Source organism: Rhamphochromis sp. 'chilingali', assembly GCF_963969265.1.
Source record: "Rhamphochromis sp. 'chilingali' genome assembly, chromosome: 18".
Lineage (NCBI taxonomy): Eukaryota > Metazoa > Chordata > Actinopteri > Cichliformes > Cichlidae > Rhamphochromis > Rhamphochromis sp. 'chilingali'.
The window spans coordinates 35,392,723-35,408,975 of record NC_137945.1 but is presented as its reverse complement, the minus strand read 5'-3'; the positions used below and the strand labels follow the sequence as shown (position 1 = coordinate 35,408,975).

Below are 16,253 nucleotides of genomic sequence, written 5' to 3'. Positions count from 1 at the left end.
AGTAATAATCATTCTGAACCAGGGTAGGCAACACGAGAACCTGGGACTGTTATGAAGGGACACACCAGAAAGCTAAATTCAGCTGGCTCAGTATTAATTCATCATACTAAATAATACTCATTTGATCTCTCACTCGCTGCTAGTAGGAGTAGATGTTAGGCAGTGAAAATGTGAAACAGGTATACACTGTTATTTCATTAATGTTCCTGAGAACATTGTGAACAAAATGTACAGATGTTTGCAAAATGTCATAGATTTACTGAAAGTGCTACTGCAGTTCTGCCTGTAGGTCAATTTCTTCATCTGCAGGTTTTCAGTTTGTTTTCTCAGTGAGACAAAGTTAGTTTGTTTGGGTTTGAACATCTGCATTACTGTAATCGTCACTCAGAGGGTGTAAGTATCTACATATGTTAAACTTCATAACTGACAATGTTTGCACACATGTAAGTCCAAATATGTCTCCTTATATGTGGAAATAAGAATAAAAATCCAGCTGAAATCATTCCTGTCTCGCTCTCTCTTACTACAGTTTCTATATCTAAAAGCACGAGTTCACACTGCAATAGTTTTACACCCTTAATATGTACACACTGTCTACAGAGAAAATAAAGTCAGTATGATAGGAGGGTAGCGTGAGTCTGTCATTTCAAAGGAGCTGTATCTGTAGCATCCATTTATACCAGTAAATGTTTAAAATCGTAAGTAAAATCAAAGCAATGCGTTGAGTAGTGTAACAAATTACTTTTTCAAGTAAATAATTAAATAACCTACTGCATTACTATAAATTAAAGTAATGAGTAATTGTTACAGAGTATAGCATGGTGGAAAAGGATGGAGAGAATCCCCACTAAGCTTTTGGGTTGGCATTTCTTTAGATTTTGTTTTGTATTAATTGCATGCTTTGGTGTTTTTTGTGTTTGATGCGAGGTGTGGGCCACACCCATGTGGGAGTGGAGATTCTACTCTAGTCCAGCTGCCAGCTATTTGGAGTTGAATACAGGGAGCAGCTGATTGGGGAGGATTGGAGCCCTTCTCTATAAAGGGGAGAGGAAAGAGGAAGTAGGGGTTGTCGTTGGTTTTTTTTTTGTAGGACACTGGTGAAGCAGGGAAGCTTCGAAGATCCAGGATGAAGTGTGCACATTTTAATGGAAAAGATTTTTAACCTGGCCTGGTTTTGCTTTTAAAATAAACTGAGGATGTTGGAGGGAGGACTCATTCTTATTGGGATGTGAGTGGATGTGCTGGAAGGCAGGAAAACAAACACTGGACTGGAGACTCTCTGTGCCCCTGACAAGGAAACTGGACCAGTTTTGGGGAAGTTCCAGCTCCCAGGATGTGATGTGGAGACCCAGCCTCGAACGAAGTCAAGCCTGAAAAGGTGGGTGGCAAGCCTTTTTGAGGAAGCTGCAGGATTGATACGTTTTGGCTGCTTGTTCTTCCGAGTGACCACCTTTCCCCTGTTTGTAACCAGGCTAACAACCCTGACCGCGGTGGCTTTGGGCCTTGGATTCCTGGCCAGAGTTGTGTCTTCAGCCAGTAGTTTTACCCGGAGAAAGAACAAATAAATCTTGTGTAACCCATTACAGTGTGCGTGTGGTGGTTCGTTACTGGTCAATATTAGAGCTACTACTTTCTTGTACGGAAGCCATTTTGGGCCTTACGTAACATAATGTCTAATACATTGCTTTTTGAGTGTATCATGTGTGTATGGATCAGGAAATGACATAACAAGTACAGGCACAAGCAGAGGGTGAAATGTTAGAACAGCAATATTTCTACTTGACAAATGTCTATAAACTAAAGCATCCTGGGCGACACCCAGGGGAGGAGCACCAGAGAGGAGGAAGAAATCTGGCTCTTAATCCACTGCCCAGATGCCATTGTTTACTGATGTCTACCGAAGGGCAGACATTCCTTTTCAAGAGTTCCTGTCAAAAACACCACCAAACGGCTAAAAGTTCAGCTTTGGAACAGAGCATGTCTGTGTCGGTAAACATGACGACATTTAAATCCACCAAGTGGGTCCAATATGAGAATTTGTTAGTACGAGGATAATCTCAGCTCATTATGGACCCAGTCAAAACAATACACCTGTGCTAATTTATCTATGACCAGCCGAATGTGTAAATATGATAACCACTGTAGATAAGGTGCAGATGAGGTGACAGGTTAATGTGAAATACCCATCCATCCATCCATCCATCCATGCGTGCATCATGCATGCATCGATCCGTGCATGCATGCATCCATCCATCCATCCATCCATGCATCCATCCATCCATCCATCCATCCATCCATTTTGCACCACTTATCTGGTTTCAGGTCACAGGGGAAGCAGTCTGAGAAGAGAAGCCCAGACTTTCCTTACCCTGGCTACCTCGTCCAGCTCATGCAACCAGAAGATCCCCAGACTCTGCTTCCATTGCAAAGGGTATGGCAGTGGGATTGCGGAGATCTTTAAAGTGTTCCTTTTACAGCCTGCTTATATCCTCTGTTGAAGTCAGCAGCATCCCACTGCCGCTGCATACAATGTGAGTAAAGCACTGCTTTCCCCTCCTGAGTCGACTGATGGTTTGCCAGAATCACTTTTAGGCCAACTGAAAGTCTTATTGAGCTACTGTCAATCAGCCACTGTCAGAGCTGCACTCCATTTGGCTTGCTGGGACCTGTCCATCTTAAATGTTTCCATTCAATTTTATTTATACAGCGTGACAACAACAGGTGATTCATACTGTAAGGGACTGATCACTAGGGCTGGGTTTCGTCACTGATTTCTAGAACTGATTCAATTCGGATTCACAAGGTCCCGATTTGGTTCAATTTTGACTCAGACACTCAGAAATATTATAATTATGATCATTTATCACTACATATCCATATCTATGTATAAAAACAAAGCTGACACTTGTGAGACTTCATTGAAGGTGTAAGCACCACAGCAGATGCCTTTGTGTCAAAGTAACTGAAGATAAGAGACAGAAAAATATGAAGGAGATGTTCCTGGCCTGGCTTTATAAAGTCAGTTCTGCAGTAGATCAAAAACTGAAGAAAACATGAATCAACATAAGAACATGATTACCTGATGCTGCTGAAGTAAAGCAGAGCAAAGTTACAGAGGTTTCATTAGAGACACGGCTAAGAGTTTTGCAATTTGGCATCATTTGTAAAAGTTTCAACATCTTTGGTACTGAACAGCAGAAATGAGGCTTTATTGTCAGAGGTCATTTTTGAAGAAAAACAAACAAACAAAAATAGACAGCGGGCGACAGCACTGTACACAACAGTAGACTGGTGCATAATAAGCAAGCGAATTATGCAGAAACAGATTTTTGATGGTTAACTGATCTTGAAGTACAACTGGGAGAGAGAAAAAGCTGTGCAGGAAGGGTGATTTTTATCATGGTGGAAGCAAAACAACCAAGTAAGCGGGAATTCATATACTATAAGAAGATAAGCCACTACATTAAGTAAAACCATCCTGCTTCTGAGTGTTCTGCCTCATTACGTTACTCAGCTTCTAATAAAATGAGCCAATGAGCCTTTGTGTCATAGACCATGTTTTCATGAACACCTGTTAAATTAGAAGCTGTGTAAAAGGATGAAGGCATGCAAGAGTCTAGCTCCAGATAACCAAGCTGCAGTAGTGTGACTGGCCACAAGGGGGCACAAAGGTAAACCCTGAAGGGTCTGGAAGAACAGCTGGGCAGGCACATAAACACAAAAAGGTCCACGCTTTGGTCCACTTTGAAAATGAATACAATTGATGGACTAATGACATCGTTGATGGTAAATGGACTGGTTCTTACATAGCACTTTTCTGCTCATCTGAGCACTCAAAGCACTTTACACAACTTGTGCATTCACTCATTTACACCAGCACATCATTCTAAGTGCTTTATAGCTAACATTCACACTCCGATGGATGCATCGGAGAGCAACTTGGGGTTAGTATCTTGCCCAAGTCTACATGCCCAAGGATATTTGGCATGCAGACTAGGGGAAGCCAGGAATCAAACCACCAACCTTCAGAGCTAGAGCCACCATCAGGTGGCTGTAGCTCTACCACCTGAGCTACAGCCACCCGATGAGCATTTAAATATTTTCTCAGAACTACATGAAGAATTCACATGTGCAAACACATGTGTTGCCAGAAGATGGAAAGAATGTGGACCACATGTTTTGGTTCAGTCCAAAAGCCATCTCGCATGTGGCAAGGACTCCAGACCATCACAGACTACAGGACCACCAAACCCTCCCCCGCATCCTCTGATGTCTCCTTCCTCAACGAGCTCAACAACTTTTATGCTCGCTTTGAGCGAGGGAACCCCACAACCACAACCAAAGCAGACGTGACGCCAGACCACCAACCTCTGACTCTCTCCCCCACCGATGTAGGAGCGGTGCTGAGCAGGATCAATGTCCACAAGGCTGCAGGTCCCGATGGCATCCCCGGGCGTGTTCTCAGAGCGTGTTCTGGGGAGCTTGCAGGAGTGCTCACAGACATATTCAATCTGTCCTTGGCCCACGCTGTGGTACCGGCCTGCTTCAAATCCACCTCCATCGTCCCGATACCCAAAAACTCCAACCCATCTTGCCTCAATGACTACCGCCCAGTAGCACTCACCCCCATCATCACTAAGTGCTTAGAGCAGCTGGTCCTAGCACACTTCAAATCCTGTCTCCCCCCCACCCTGGACCCCCACCAATTTGCATACCGCCAGAACAGGAGCACAGAGGATGCAGTCTCCATCGCACTGCACTCTGTCCTCTCACACCTGGACAACAACAACACCTACGCCAGAATGCTGTTTATAGACTTCAGTTCAGCATTCAATACAATCCACCCCTCACAACTCATCAGGAAACTGACAGACCTGGACATCAGTTCCCTCATCTGCAAATGGTTACTGGACTTCCTGACCAACCGCCCCCAACATGTCCGGCTGGATAACCACTGCTCATCTACAATCACGATGAACACCGGTGTACCACAAGGCTGTGTGATGAGCCCTTTCCTCTACTCCCTCTTCACCCACGACTGCAGACCTGCTGATGGTTCCAACACCATCATTAAGTTTGCAGATGACACCACGGTGATTGGCCTCATCAGTGACAACGATGAGGCCGCCTACAGGGAGGAAGTGGATCGTCTGGCTGAGTGGTGCGACAGAAACAACCTGCTGCTTAACACCGAGAAGACCAAGGAGCTCATCGTGGACTACAGGAGGAATGCTGACCCACATCCACCCATCCACATTAAGGGGACGGCTGTGGAGCGTGTGAGCAGCTTCAAGTTCCTGGGAGTCCACATCTCCGAGGATCTCACCTGGACGACCAACTGCTCCAAGCTGGTCAAGAAGGCTCACCAGCGCCTCTTCTTCTTGAGGACTCTGAGGAAGAACCACCTGTCCTCAGACATCCTGGTGAACTTCTATCGCTGCACCATCGAGAGCATCCTGACCAACTGTATAACAGTCTGGTACGGGAACTGCTCTGCCTCGGACCGGAAGGCGTTGCAGAGGGTCGTGAAAACTGCCCAGCGCATCGCCGGAGCACCACTTCCTGCCATAAAAGACATCTACAGGAAGCGGTGTCTGAAAAGGGCTGGGAAAATCATCAAAGACCCCAGTCACCCATCACATGGACTCTTCACCCTCCTGCCCTCTGGGAGGCGCTACAGGAGCCTCCGGACTAAGACCACCAGGTACCGGAACAGCTTCTTCCCCACAGCTGTCAGACTCCTGAACTCTGCCTCCTGACATCTGACCCACGTTAAACTCATGGACTGAACATACACACCCACAATGGACAACTGTACCCTCAAACACACAATAATAACATGGACTGAACCACCACTCACAACCACTAGCACTTTATATAGCCTCTGTAGAAACTATCTACACCCTCACTTATCTTAACTGCACTACTGTATAGCTCTGTGTAAATAATCATTCTGTACATTCAATAATCTTTAATCCTACAACTGTTTACAACTTGCATAGTTCCCATTTCTGTATAGCTGTATATCTCAGATTCTGTAAAGTTATTTATTTCATATTCTGTATAGTTTTTCATATTTATATCCTGTTCATAGCCTGTACATAGCTTGTACTCACTACAGCCTGTACATACTTATAGTTATAGAATATTCACAACATACTTCATACCGTGTACATTATAACATACCATAATAGACCCATTTCTGTAATATACTCACATATCTATATTATTGCTAATATATATTGTAATACATCTATATCACTAAAGCACTTCTGGATGGATGCAAACTGCATTTCGTTGCCCTGTACCTGTGCATGTGCAATGACAATAAAGTTGAATTCTATTCTATTCTATTCTAAAAGAGGAGCAGTTCAGTGGCTTTATAACTGAAGCTGAAAACAGCATCAAGAAGATTTGAGCCCAGATGACAGCGTGTCACTGACAGCTACACCAGCTGAAAAGAAATCAGGTCTCAGTTTTGCAAGAAGCTCAGCTGGTGGCTGCTCATCAAATTTCATCCATATTGTTTGTACAGCAGAAAGAGGAAGCAGAGTGTGCTGTTCTGCTTGCATATGCAGCATCCTTGACACAAAGAAAAGCCTTAGGCACTGAAAAATGTAAGTTAAAGGCAAGAAGGGAACAGCTTGAGATCGAGACAGCTATTGCTGCTTCTACAGCTAAAATAAAAGTGTTGAATAGGAGTGTGAATATGAGAGCTGTAAAAACTATGTAGTTGGAAATACACAAAAACTCCTTAATTCGATTGTTAAAGCTTAGAGTCTTAATGAAGAGGAACTGCAAAATGCTCTCTGTTAAGTGGAAGCTATAGTTAACAGATGTTAACACATCCAATAATGCCATACCATACAACACCATACCATATAAAGTGCTTTAAAATGAACTCAACTGACACAAAGTGCTGTACATTGGAACTACAAAATAAAAATGCATAAGATATAAAACAAACCAATTAAAAAGGTAAAAAAAGAAAAGAAAAGTGAAGTCTTGCTAAGGTCAAAAGCCAACAAATAAAAATGGGTTTTAAGATGCGTTTTAAAAAGTGGCCTGGCTAACGTGCAACAGTAGAGAAAGCCCCGCCCCCTCTGAGCTTTCTCCTGGATCTTGGTACTTCTAGGAGCAGCTGGTCAGCTGACCTTAGAATCTGACATCCATGTAGTGATGAAGATGCTCAGAGAGGTAAGCTGCAGCAAGACTGTGAGAACATTTTAAAACAAATATAAGACTTTTAAAATGAACTCAGGCAGCCAGTGCAGTGAACAGGGCTTATGTGCTCTCTTTCACGAGTTCCTGTTTCCTGTTAAAGTCATGCAGCTGCATTTTGAACCAGCTGCAGACGCAAGAATAACGATTGATTGACTGTCACACAAAGTGAATTACTGTAATCCATAAAAGTATGCATCACTGTTTGCCAGTGTTGCCTAAAAAGAAGCGATTTCATCCTTGCCAATCGCTTTAAATGATAAAAACTGAACACAGCTCTGATTTGACTTTTCAACTTATAACCAAGCTCAGTAATAACAGGTTTAGAATATACTTCTGTTGGTTTGGGGTCCCAAATCAACAGAGGAGGACTGACAGGGACCACTGGCTCTAAACACCACCACCTCTATTTTATTTTCATTAAAATGTAAAAAGTTTAAAGCAGGTATAATGGAAAGAGCAGTGGCCCTAAAATTGAGCCCTTTGGGATGCCAGAGAAGCAGCAGATGATTCAGAGTAGAGAAGGTAGAGAATAGAGAAAGACCTAAAGCATTTAAGTGCCCACTGAGTAATGTAATCGAGATTTTAAAATGTTATGGTCTACTGTGTTCAAGACAGCGGTTAAATCAAGCAGAACCAGAACAACGTGGTTACCAGAATCACATGCAAGAAGGATGTTGTCAGAGACCCTTACTGATGCAGATTTGGTGCTCATCTAGAAAATATTTTTCAAATAAATATTTAGAAAACATTATAAAGGAAATGCAGCTTATAATAGGTCTGTAATTAGCCAGGACAGCGTGATCAAGGCCAGGCTTCTTAAGCAGTGGCTGCTCTGCTGCACATTTGCATTTTGCAGGAACCTCACCAGAGAACAGACTGCTGCTAATAATGGTAAGAACAGACTGCCCTATACTACGCTAAATTTATTTTAAAAAATCGTTAGGGACAGGATCACAGGACGAACCTGAGGGCTTAATATGGTGAACCATTTCCTCTAAAAGTGAGAGCATCAAAGGCTTAAACTGAGTGAAAGCAGCAGTGCCAGGGACAGAGACAGATGGAGCTGTGATACCAGCCCTGGTGGTGGAAACATTTTCAATAAGGAAGCACTGAAGATGACTGGAGAGGCGTACAAACAGACATTATGTGGAGTATTAAGAACAAAAGTGTTAAATAACACACGAGGACAGTTATGACTGTCGGCAGAAATCCTGTTTGCAACATGTTTGGTTGTGATGCCAGCAGTGGTTTAAACTTTGAAATGACACCTGCAGTTCATCTTTTTTCCCACCGATGTTCTGCTCGGTGACGTTGCCTTCTGACAGCAAAGGTTCTGTCATTAGGCTCAGCTTTAGGCTGCCTAGTTCTTAATGGAGCCACAGAGTCCAGGATGATTTGACAGGAAGAATAAAAGCTGGAACTTAACTCTTCTAAATATGAGGAGAAACAGTCAGAAGAGACATGGAGCAAACTGAAAGTGGCAAAAAGCAGAGCAGCAGTGGAAGGGTTAATGCCTGTCTGGGCCAACAACAACCACTAAGCCATGTAAAGACCCCAATGATTTAGAAGCATTAACCCCCAATCAGTGTTCCCTCTAAGCTGCGCACTGCTGGCACGTCTCTGCGCACAGAAAATCTGCATTGTGCACAAAACAAATCTAACCTGATTTGAAATTAAAATAAATACGTTAACAATTCTTTTTTGCAGTGTTAGTCAGTGACTGGCTGCTCAAGTATGGGATTACAACGATGCCACCTTATCCCACAGTCCAGCCATTGATGCAATTCACATTCGTATATACGCAGCTAATCAACGTGGCTGACAGGCTGTGACAGCGTCCTTATGTGCGACACCGGTGTTTTAGCAAAGCGGCTGATGTGGAGTGAAGCCACGTTAATGACAACGTGTACAACCATTGGAGACGTGAGCAGGACAGACGGAACAACTGACGGACAAAGCTAATCTTGTGTAGTTAGTGTGTAGTTAGTGTGTAGTTAGTGTGTAGTTAGTGTGTAGTTAGTGTGTAGTGTAGTCAGTAGTGTTGTTGTGTGTGTCAGAACAATGAGGCGCCTGCTGAGTGTTACAGGTGTTACAGCAGTGACACATCTGCTGCTGTCAGGCCTGCAGGTATCAGGCTGTTGTTCTCCTTCATCTCATAGTGGACAGAAATTATTTTTGGAGCGGCACAAATAATTTGTGTGGCATCAGATTTGATGCAGAACAGCTGATTGTTCTGTAAATAGTTTGAAATGTTTGTTTAAAAACACCTTGGCTGCATTTTTAGATAAACAGCTGCAAAACACTTTGTTTGCATAACTCAGTTACTTTTTTGAAGAAGTAACTATATAATTAATTGCCCAACGTTGGTCAGTATTTACTGTATTTGCAGACAGAGTTACAGACTCTCTCCCAGACCACAGACTCATAATACAAGTCAGAGCTTTATTTTTTTTTTTAAATAAAGTTGTGCTTTCAAAATTGGAGTTCAAGTTATTTTTCCTTCCAATAGTGTTAACATGCTGCACAGGTCATGAAGAAGATTGTTTTAATTTTCATTGTAAGTGGGCTAAAGCATTAATTAAAAGTAGTCTAACATAAATGTAAATGCTGTAATTTGATTACTTTAATAAACATGTAACTTGGATGCTGGCGTGACCACAGTGCACACGTCTGATGTCGCTCACAGCGGTCCAAGGGACGCTCAGTTTGTGTGTTCGCTCAGACACATGAAACATTACAGGGAACATTGCTCCCAATCATCTCTTCTTATTAAAGACATCTCCCTTCCTGCCTGCTTCCTAAGGGAAGTTCAAAAGGATCACATCTGCACGTCACTGCTGAGTATAGGTCCAGTCTATGGCTGATCTCTCATGGAGGTTTTCCAAGGAATACCTGCTTCAGCAAATATTGTAGGAAAGACCTAAGTGGTCTGACATAAAGCACAACTTTATGACTCTTTTCATTGACAAGACGGGAATGGGAAGAGTTGCTGACGAAGAAAGGCCCCGTACTAAAGTGTGTTTCCAGCTGGAGGCAGAAATCATGACTTAATGTAAAAGGATAACTGCATGTCTGTTCCTGGAGTTACAACTGGCATGCATGTCGTGTGGGATATCTTTCAGCTAATAAAGAGGAAACGTTAAGGTAACATAAATAGGGTGTAGTGTGTACTTTTGGTTGGCCGCTTCACTTTGTGTGCATGTCAGTTGTTTTGAATTGTTTAGGTTGCCTTGGAGTAGCTTGCTTGTCTTTAGACTTGACTGCTGTTTAGCCTGATTACTGAAGCATAAAGATGCACAAATGGAGCTGCACCTTGAAGCTGGATTCTTTGTCTGCAAGTGAATCAACCACAAAATCCTCCTGCCTGCACTGGTGCAAAGTCACTACACAAAATGATTTGAAAGTCATTAATACAACTTTTAAAGAGTTTAGAAATTGGTTGTAGGTGCACAGGAAGTAGATCTGCGATACAGCTGCTAACCAAATGGTATTTAATGACACCCTACATATGAATGTCATAATGTGTTACTCTGAGATTCATTCTCTTGTTCTGAAAATGTGTGTTTACAATCTACAGCTATGCTGCTGCTGCCTTTGATAGCAATGTGTTTTCAACTAAGTCTCTGGGGAGCAAAGTACGGGGGTCAGCCATCTCTGTCCAAGCAAAACACTGGGAATGCTGGAACTATCAAAGTGAGGGTTTTAAGAAAAAATGTATGATGGCATGAATTATAACGGATGGCATGGTGGTTCACACTGTTACCTCACAGTGTCAAGGTTATGGGTTCAATTCCCTCATCAGGCCAGGTTCTCCTTGTGTTTGTGTACTACTTCCTCCCAAAGACATGAAGTTAGTGAGGCTAGGGTAACTATCTGCAGTGTTGGGGAGTAATGGAATACATGTACCGCTGTTATGTATTCAAAATACGAGTAACTGTATTCTGTTACAGTTTAAAAAGGTGGTATTCAGAGTACAGTTACTTTGTTGAAATAAAGGGATTACACGGCGGTCTTTTCCTGTTTCATATGTTCGGCTGTCCCCTCTCTGTTTTTGGTAATTCCATGCCAGTACAAACTAAAACAGAACACGCATTAAGAGGCTCAAATGCCCGTGTCTCAATCTCGCGGCCATTGTCTCACCTCTGCTTGCAGCCGCATAATGATGTGAAGAAATATTTTTAAAAATTATTGTTCAAAAAATTATTTAATAAGAAGGCAATAGGCAGAGAGTTACAGGCATCGCCCTAAAGAATGTAGCCTGATGGGCAGTGTGGCCCAGCTGTGAGTAAGCTGTTAAGACTCGACTGTACGCTGTGTTCCTGTTTTCCTCTGAAACAATAAGCTCCATTGCAGCAGCCTTTCAACGCCTCTCTCTGTCTCTGCTAGCAAAGTTGACCCACACAACAAAGTAAAGCTAGTTTTCAGCTACGAGCCGACACGAACCCAACGTATCAGCCAGAGGTCCCTTTACTACAGTTCGGAGCTGCGGACCTGTTTTAGATACACACAGAATAGTTTTCTATACGAGATCGCTGCAAAAAGTGCAGCCTTACCTAATGTCCACCTACTGTTACTCATTTATATTAAGATTTAAATCTAGTTGGTGTTGGTGTGGAGAGTAACCTTCAGTAATAAATCACACAGCAATAGTACGTTCATGTAGTTGTAAAAAGCATGATAATATATAAAGTAATCCAAAGCCCTGTGACACACTGGCAACCAGTGCAGAGTGTCACCTTTTTCTTTTTTGCCTGTCCCATTTGGTTCTTTAGCCGTCAGAATTGCTGTCTGAAGACCAACAAGGAGACCCAATGGATTTACTTTGCCAAATGGAGCATCATGGCATTGCCGTATTGGTCCATTTGATCGACCTTTGTTGTTATTGTTTATTTTATTTTCAGTTGTTACAGACGGGACAGACATGAGTGAGGGATAGGAAAGGGAGAGAGAAAGAGGAAGGAAAAGAAAAACAGAAGGGAAGAGGGACAGTGAGAAAGGAAACTTAAGAGAAAACAAGCAAAAAACAGAGCAACATACTAAACACAACACCATCACGTTAATCTAGCTGAGTGTAAACAGCAGTAAATACTAAATATTGAATGTTGTTGTGCAGCAAGCAGGACCGACAGCGCACAATGTGCTTGGAAATAGCACCAATAGAGGTGTAGTTTGTGTCTATGAACAGTGAACACCCGTGTGCACACCTGTGTGGATCAGCGCGCTTGTATTCAAATGGTTTCCACATGTAACGATCTGCTAGAGGGTGTAGAGAGCCATAGCCCCGCCCCCCAGGGCATGAAGCAGGCATGGAGGAGATCCAGGCCCCAGACATCCAGAGGCCCCAGAGTACAAGAGCCCAAGGAGGACCACTGGAGGGGCATCCATGCCACCCTCCTGGGAGGAGCTGAGGAGATCCCCAGATGAGGAGGCACCCAGTAGCCATGGAGCAGAAGCCAGAGGGGGCTGCAGTGGTGTGCCCGCCGGCTCTGCCGGCAGCCAGCTGTGCCAGAGTGAACCGAGCCGCAGGCCCAGAGGCCGGAGGCCCGAGGGCCCCCCGCACCCCGGAGGAGGCCTGACCGAGCAACAGGCACCAGGCCCCGCCAAGTAGCCACCGGGAGTGAGCTGGTACACACCTGAGCGCCCAGCCCCGGACACCAAGAACCACCAACGCACCGACCCCTGAGGGCATCAGTCACCGGCAGGGAGTGTGGTGAGGGGAGATAGGCCTCCATACTTTGGAAGGCCTGAGATGTACCCAGAGAGGTGGAGTGTAAGACCCGACCTGACATATAGACACAGACAAACAAGCACACACAGACAGGGTCCAGGGTGTACCCACCCTATCACCTGACTGGGAAAGGCTCCAGACCCCCCACAATCCTTTAAAAGGATAAGCGGCAGGGAAAGGATCGATACAACATAAAATGATAATTCCTGCTACATGTTTTGAGAACAGATCGTTGCCCTGTTAAACTCAAATCAAACCTTGTTTACTTTTATCATTTCTTTGGATTTCTTTCAACTTTGATTTTTTAGTCTGACAAAAAGCAAAAAATGTTTTTCTGTTTGGGTGAAACCATCTATTTCTGAGTCAATCCAGCAATATTCCAAACCCCGGCCAAGAAATGCAACTCTGTGTGCTCCACTTTAATCTGCTGTTCACCAAACTATAATTAAGCTTCGGAGACTCAGGCCCATGTCTGCTCACAGTGGACATGGAAAGAAAAGGGCTGCCATTTACATCCCTCCTCTCCCCCTCGGGCTCCGTGGAGTCAAATTGGTTCCAGATGCGTTCTCTCTTGGCCAGCCTCCACAACTGAATCACATCAAGCAAGCAGACGAGAGAAATTTTGCAAAAAACTCAGCAGAGCAAGTATAATGTGTGGAATTTCTACACAAAGTGTGAAGAAAACAGTATCAACTAAAGGCCGGTCATCACTATAACACATGGCGAGAGCCTTATTCCTGTCGCCAGCCTGCCCAACAATATGCACCCCGAATGAGGATCTAAGTCTTTTGTTTCTTTCATGTTGAGGACAGATGTGCAAGCGGTGAAAAAACAGATATTTAGCCAGAGCAAATCCACATCCTGCACCCATGTGCACTGAACATCAAAGCGCTCGCCAGTTCACACACTGCTAGTTGAGTCCCTTTAGATAAGACACTAACTTCCACAGAGTTGATGAAAAGCATTAATGACTGGCTCTTCATTCATGTTTACATGGGCTCTTTCTTTTATTCAAACAGCATCTGTGGTGCCCTTCTCACCACAGACAGAGACCTAACTCAGGACTACATTTTCATTTTGTTTATTTAAAGTACACATGTGTTGGGGAACATTTATAGGAGCCGAGCTGAACAGTGATTTTGCTGATAAATAAAGCACAGACAGACTTCTTCCTAGCAGCTCTGTATATACACGTTAAACTGCTCGTCACATTCGCTTTTAACTCGCCCACCCGACCCGCTATGTCCGCCCCGTTTCCTTCCTGTAATTTGTCGCACAAGGAACAAATCTGCTCTTTTGAAAGCATATATCCATAAATGACAGAAGGATACATTTTGGGAGGAGTTTAGATTAACTTTGATCTTTGTCCTTAAAAGCTCGAAGGCTTCTGTGTATTTAAAACAGGACGTCAACTCAATGCGTCGCGTTTCGCAGGAGGGTAAAGCTAACGCCCGCCTGAATGCTTTCACTAATATTAAAGTTATTCAGATGATCGGAAAAGCCGCACGCCCAACATTTACCACTAAATCCTGTCGCGTAGGAAAATCTCCAATCACTGTGGAGCTCCAACTTTCCAAATGCGTGTGTGTGTGTGTGAGTGTTTAAACCGTTATTTCCACACTTACACATTCCTCGGTGGGCGGTAGCTTGCAGTACAACCTTTGTTATTTATCAACAGTGAACCGTAATCATACGTTTGGACGTTTACACAAACACTTTAAAGTTTCAGAATAAAACCTAATGACGACTTTGTGTGGTATCTAAATTTACCCACATTAAAGTATCCGGCTGTAAGAATATGAAGAAAGTGGAGTCTTAGTACATCTCAGTTGTGCCAGTTGTCACTGAATAAACACAGTCAGTGTTTTTTCAGCACAACATTAAAGCAGACGAACATCTGAGTTAGTCGAGTTTAAGAATATAAGGCACACACTCACCCTGAGCTCGCACTGGCCGGCTGTAAAAGTTTACGGCGAGAAGGAAACTGGTTATCTGGAAACACACACGCATCTTATTGAAATCCTAAAGTGCATCGTGGAAAAGAAGACATAGAAAATGCAACATGTTGCTCATTGGGTCGCCGCTCGCTCTCTCGCTGCCCTCTCTATCCCTCCCTGTGTCCACAACCCCAGGTTTGGCGACCGCAGAGAGCATGCGCAGATTGAAGCCGGAGTCCGGTTAAGTAGATGTTCCACGTCTGTTCAGTGTATGCTGCAGTTTAACCCTCATGTTTACTGTCACTGTTATTATGTTTCTCAGCGAAAAACACATAAAGGTCTATACTAGTCCCTCCCAGGCACAGTCTGTTAGCAGTCAGTACTCCTAATCAGCTTTGGACTTTAGAACTACTGAGGTCATCAAACACGAGTCAGAGAAAAAGGCAGAAATCTGACATAAAAGACTTTAATCTCAGAATGAACTCACTGAAGAAAAATGTCGGATTTCAGTGAGTTTTTGGCGTTTCCGAGCTGAGTGGTCCCGGCAGATGAGCAGTTTTTGTATTACAGACGCTGGCTGCCTACCCATATGAGTAATATAATATAATATAATATAATATAATATAATATAATATAATATAATATAATATATTATAATATAATATAATATAATATATTATATTATAATATATTATATTATATTATAATATAATATAATATATTATAATATAATATATTATATTATATTATAATATATTATAATATAATATAATATAATATAATATATTATAATATAATATAATATAATATAATATAATATAATATAATATAATATATTATAATATAATATAATATAATATAATATAATATAAGTTACTCTTAGTACAGTGAAAGACTTTAATGAATGTTTACAATAACACACACACACACACACACACACATACATATATATATATATATATATATATATATATATATATATATATATATATATATATATATATATATATATATATATATATATATATATAATATCACACCATATTAGCTAACAGATTTATGGTAAATGGCCTGTATTTATATAGCGCTTTTACGCGTTTACTGAAAGGCTATGCCTTAGCTCGCTTCTTCCATTACTGTATTTCTCTCCGCATAAAATAGCTTTTCTGCTAACTACAGTCAGTACTTTCCTACTGGCATTAGTGGTGACCTAAGAAGCTTAACCTTAACATTGCTTAGCAGTGTAGACATTAAAGAAAATGACTGTCTTTTCTTTCTTCTTTTGTGCAGATTGATGGCGATGCAACTTTGGCAAATTACATCTCCTAAAGAGACCAAATTGCCTTCCCCAGTTTCTGCAAAAG

The 16,253-nt window shown here is 42.5% G+C and overlaps 1 protein-coding gene across 1 annotated transcript in view; it reads right to left on the bottom strand.

Moving 5' to 3' along the window:
• Positions 1 to 15,079, bottom strand: part of reck (reversion-inducing-cysteine-rich protein with kazal motifs) — a 100,997-nt gene extending 85,918 nt beyond the window's left edge. The window contains exon 1 of the mRNA XM_080865841.1: positions 14,890 to 15,079. Within this exon, the coding sequence (XP_080721967.1) occupies positions 14,890 to 14,962 (73 nt within the window). The 5' untranslated portion in view covers positions 14,963 to 15,079. The remainder of the gene's footprint in view (positions 1 to 14,889) is intronic.
• Positions 15,080 to 16,253: the final 1,174 nt, after the last annotated feature.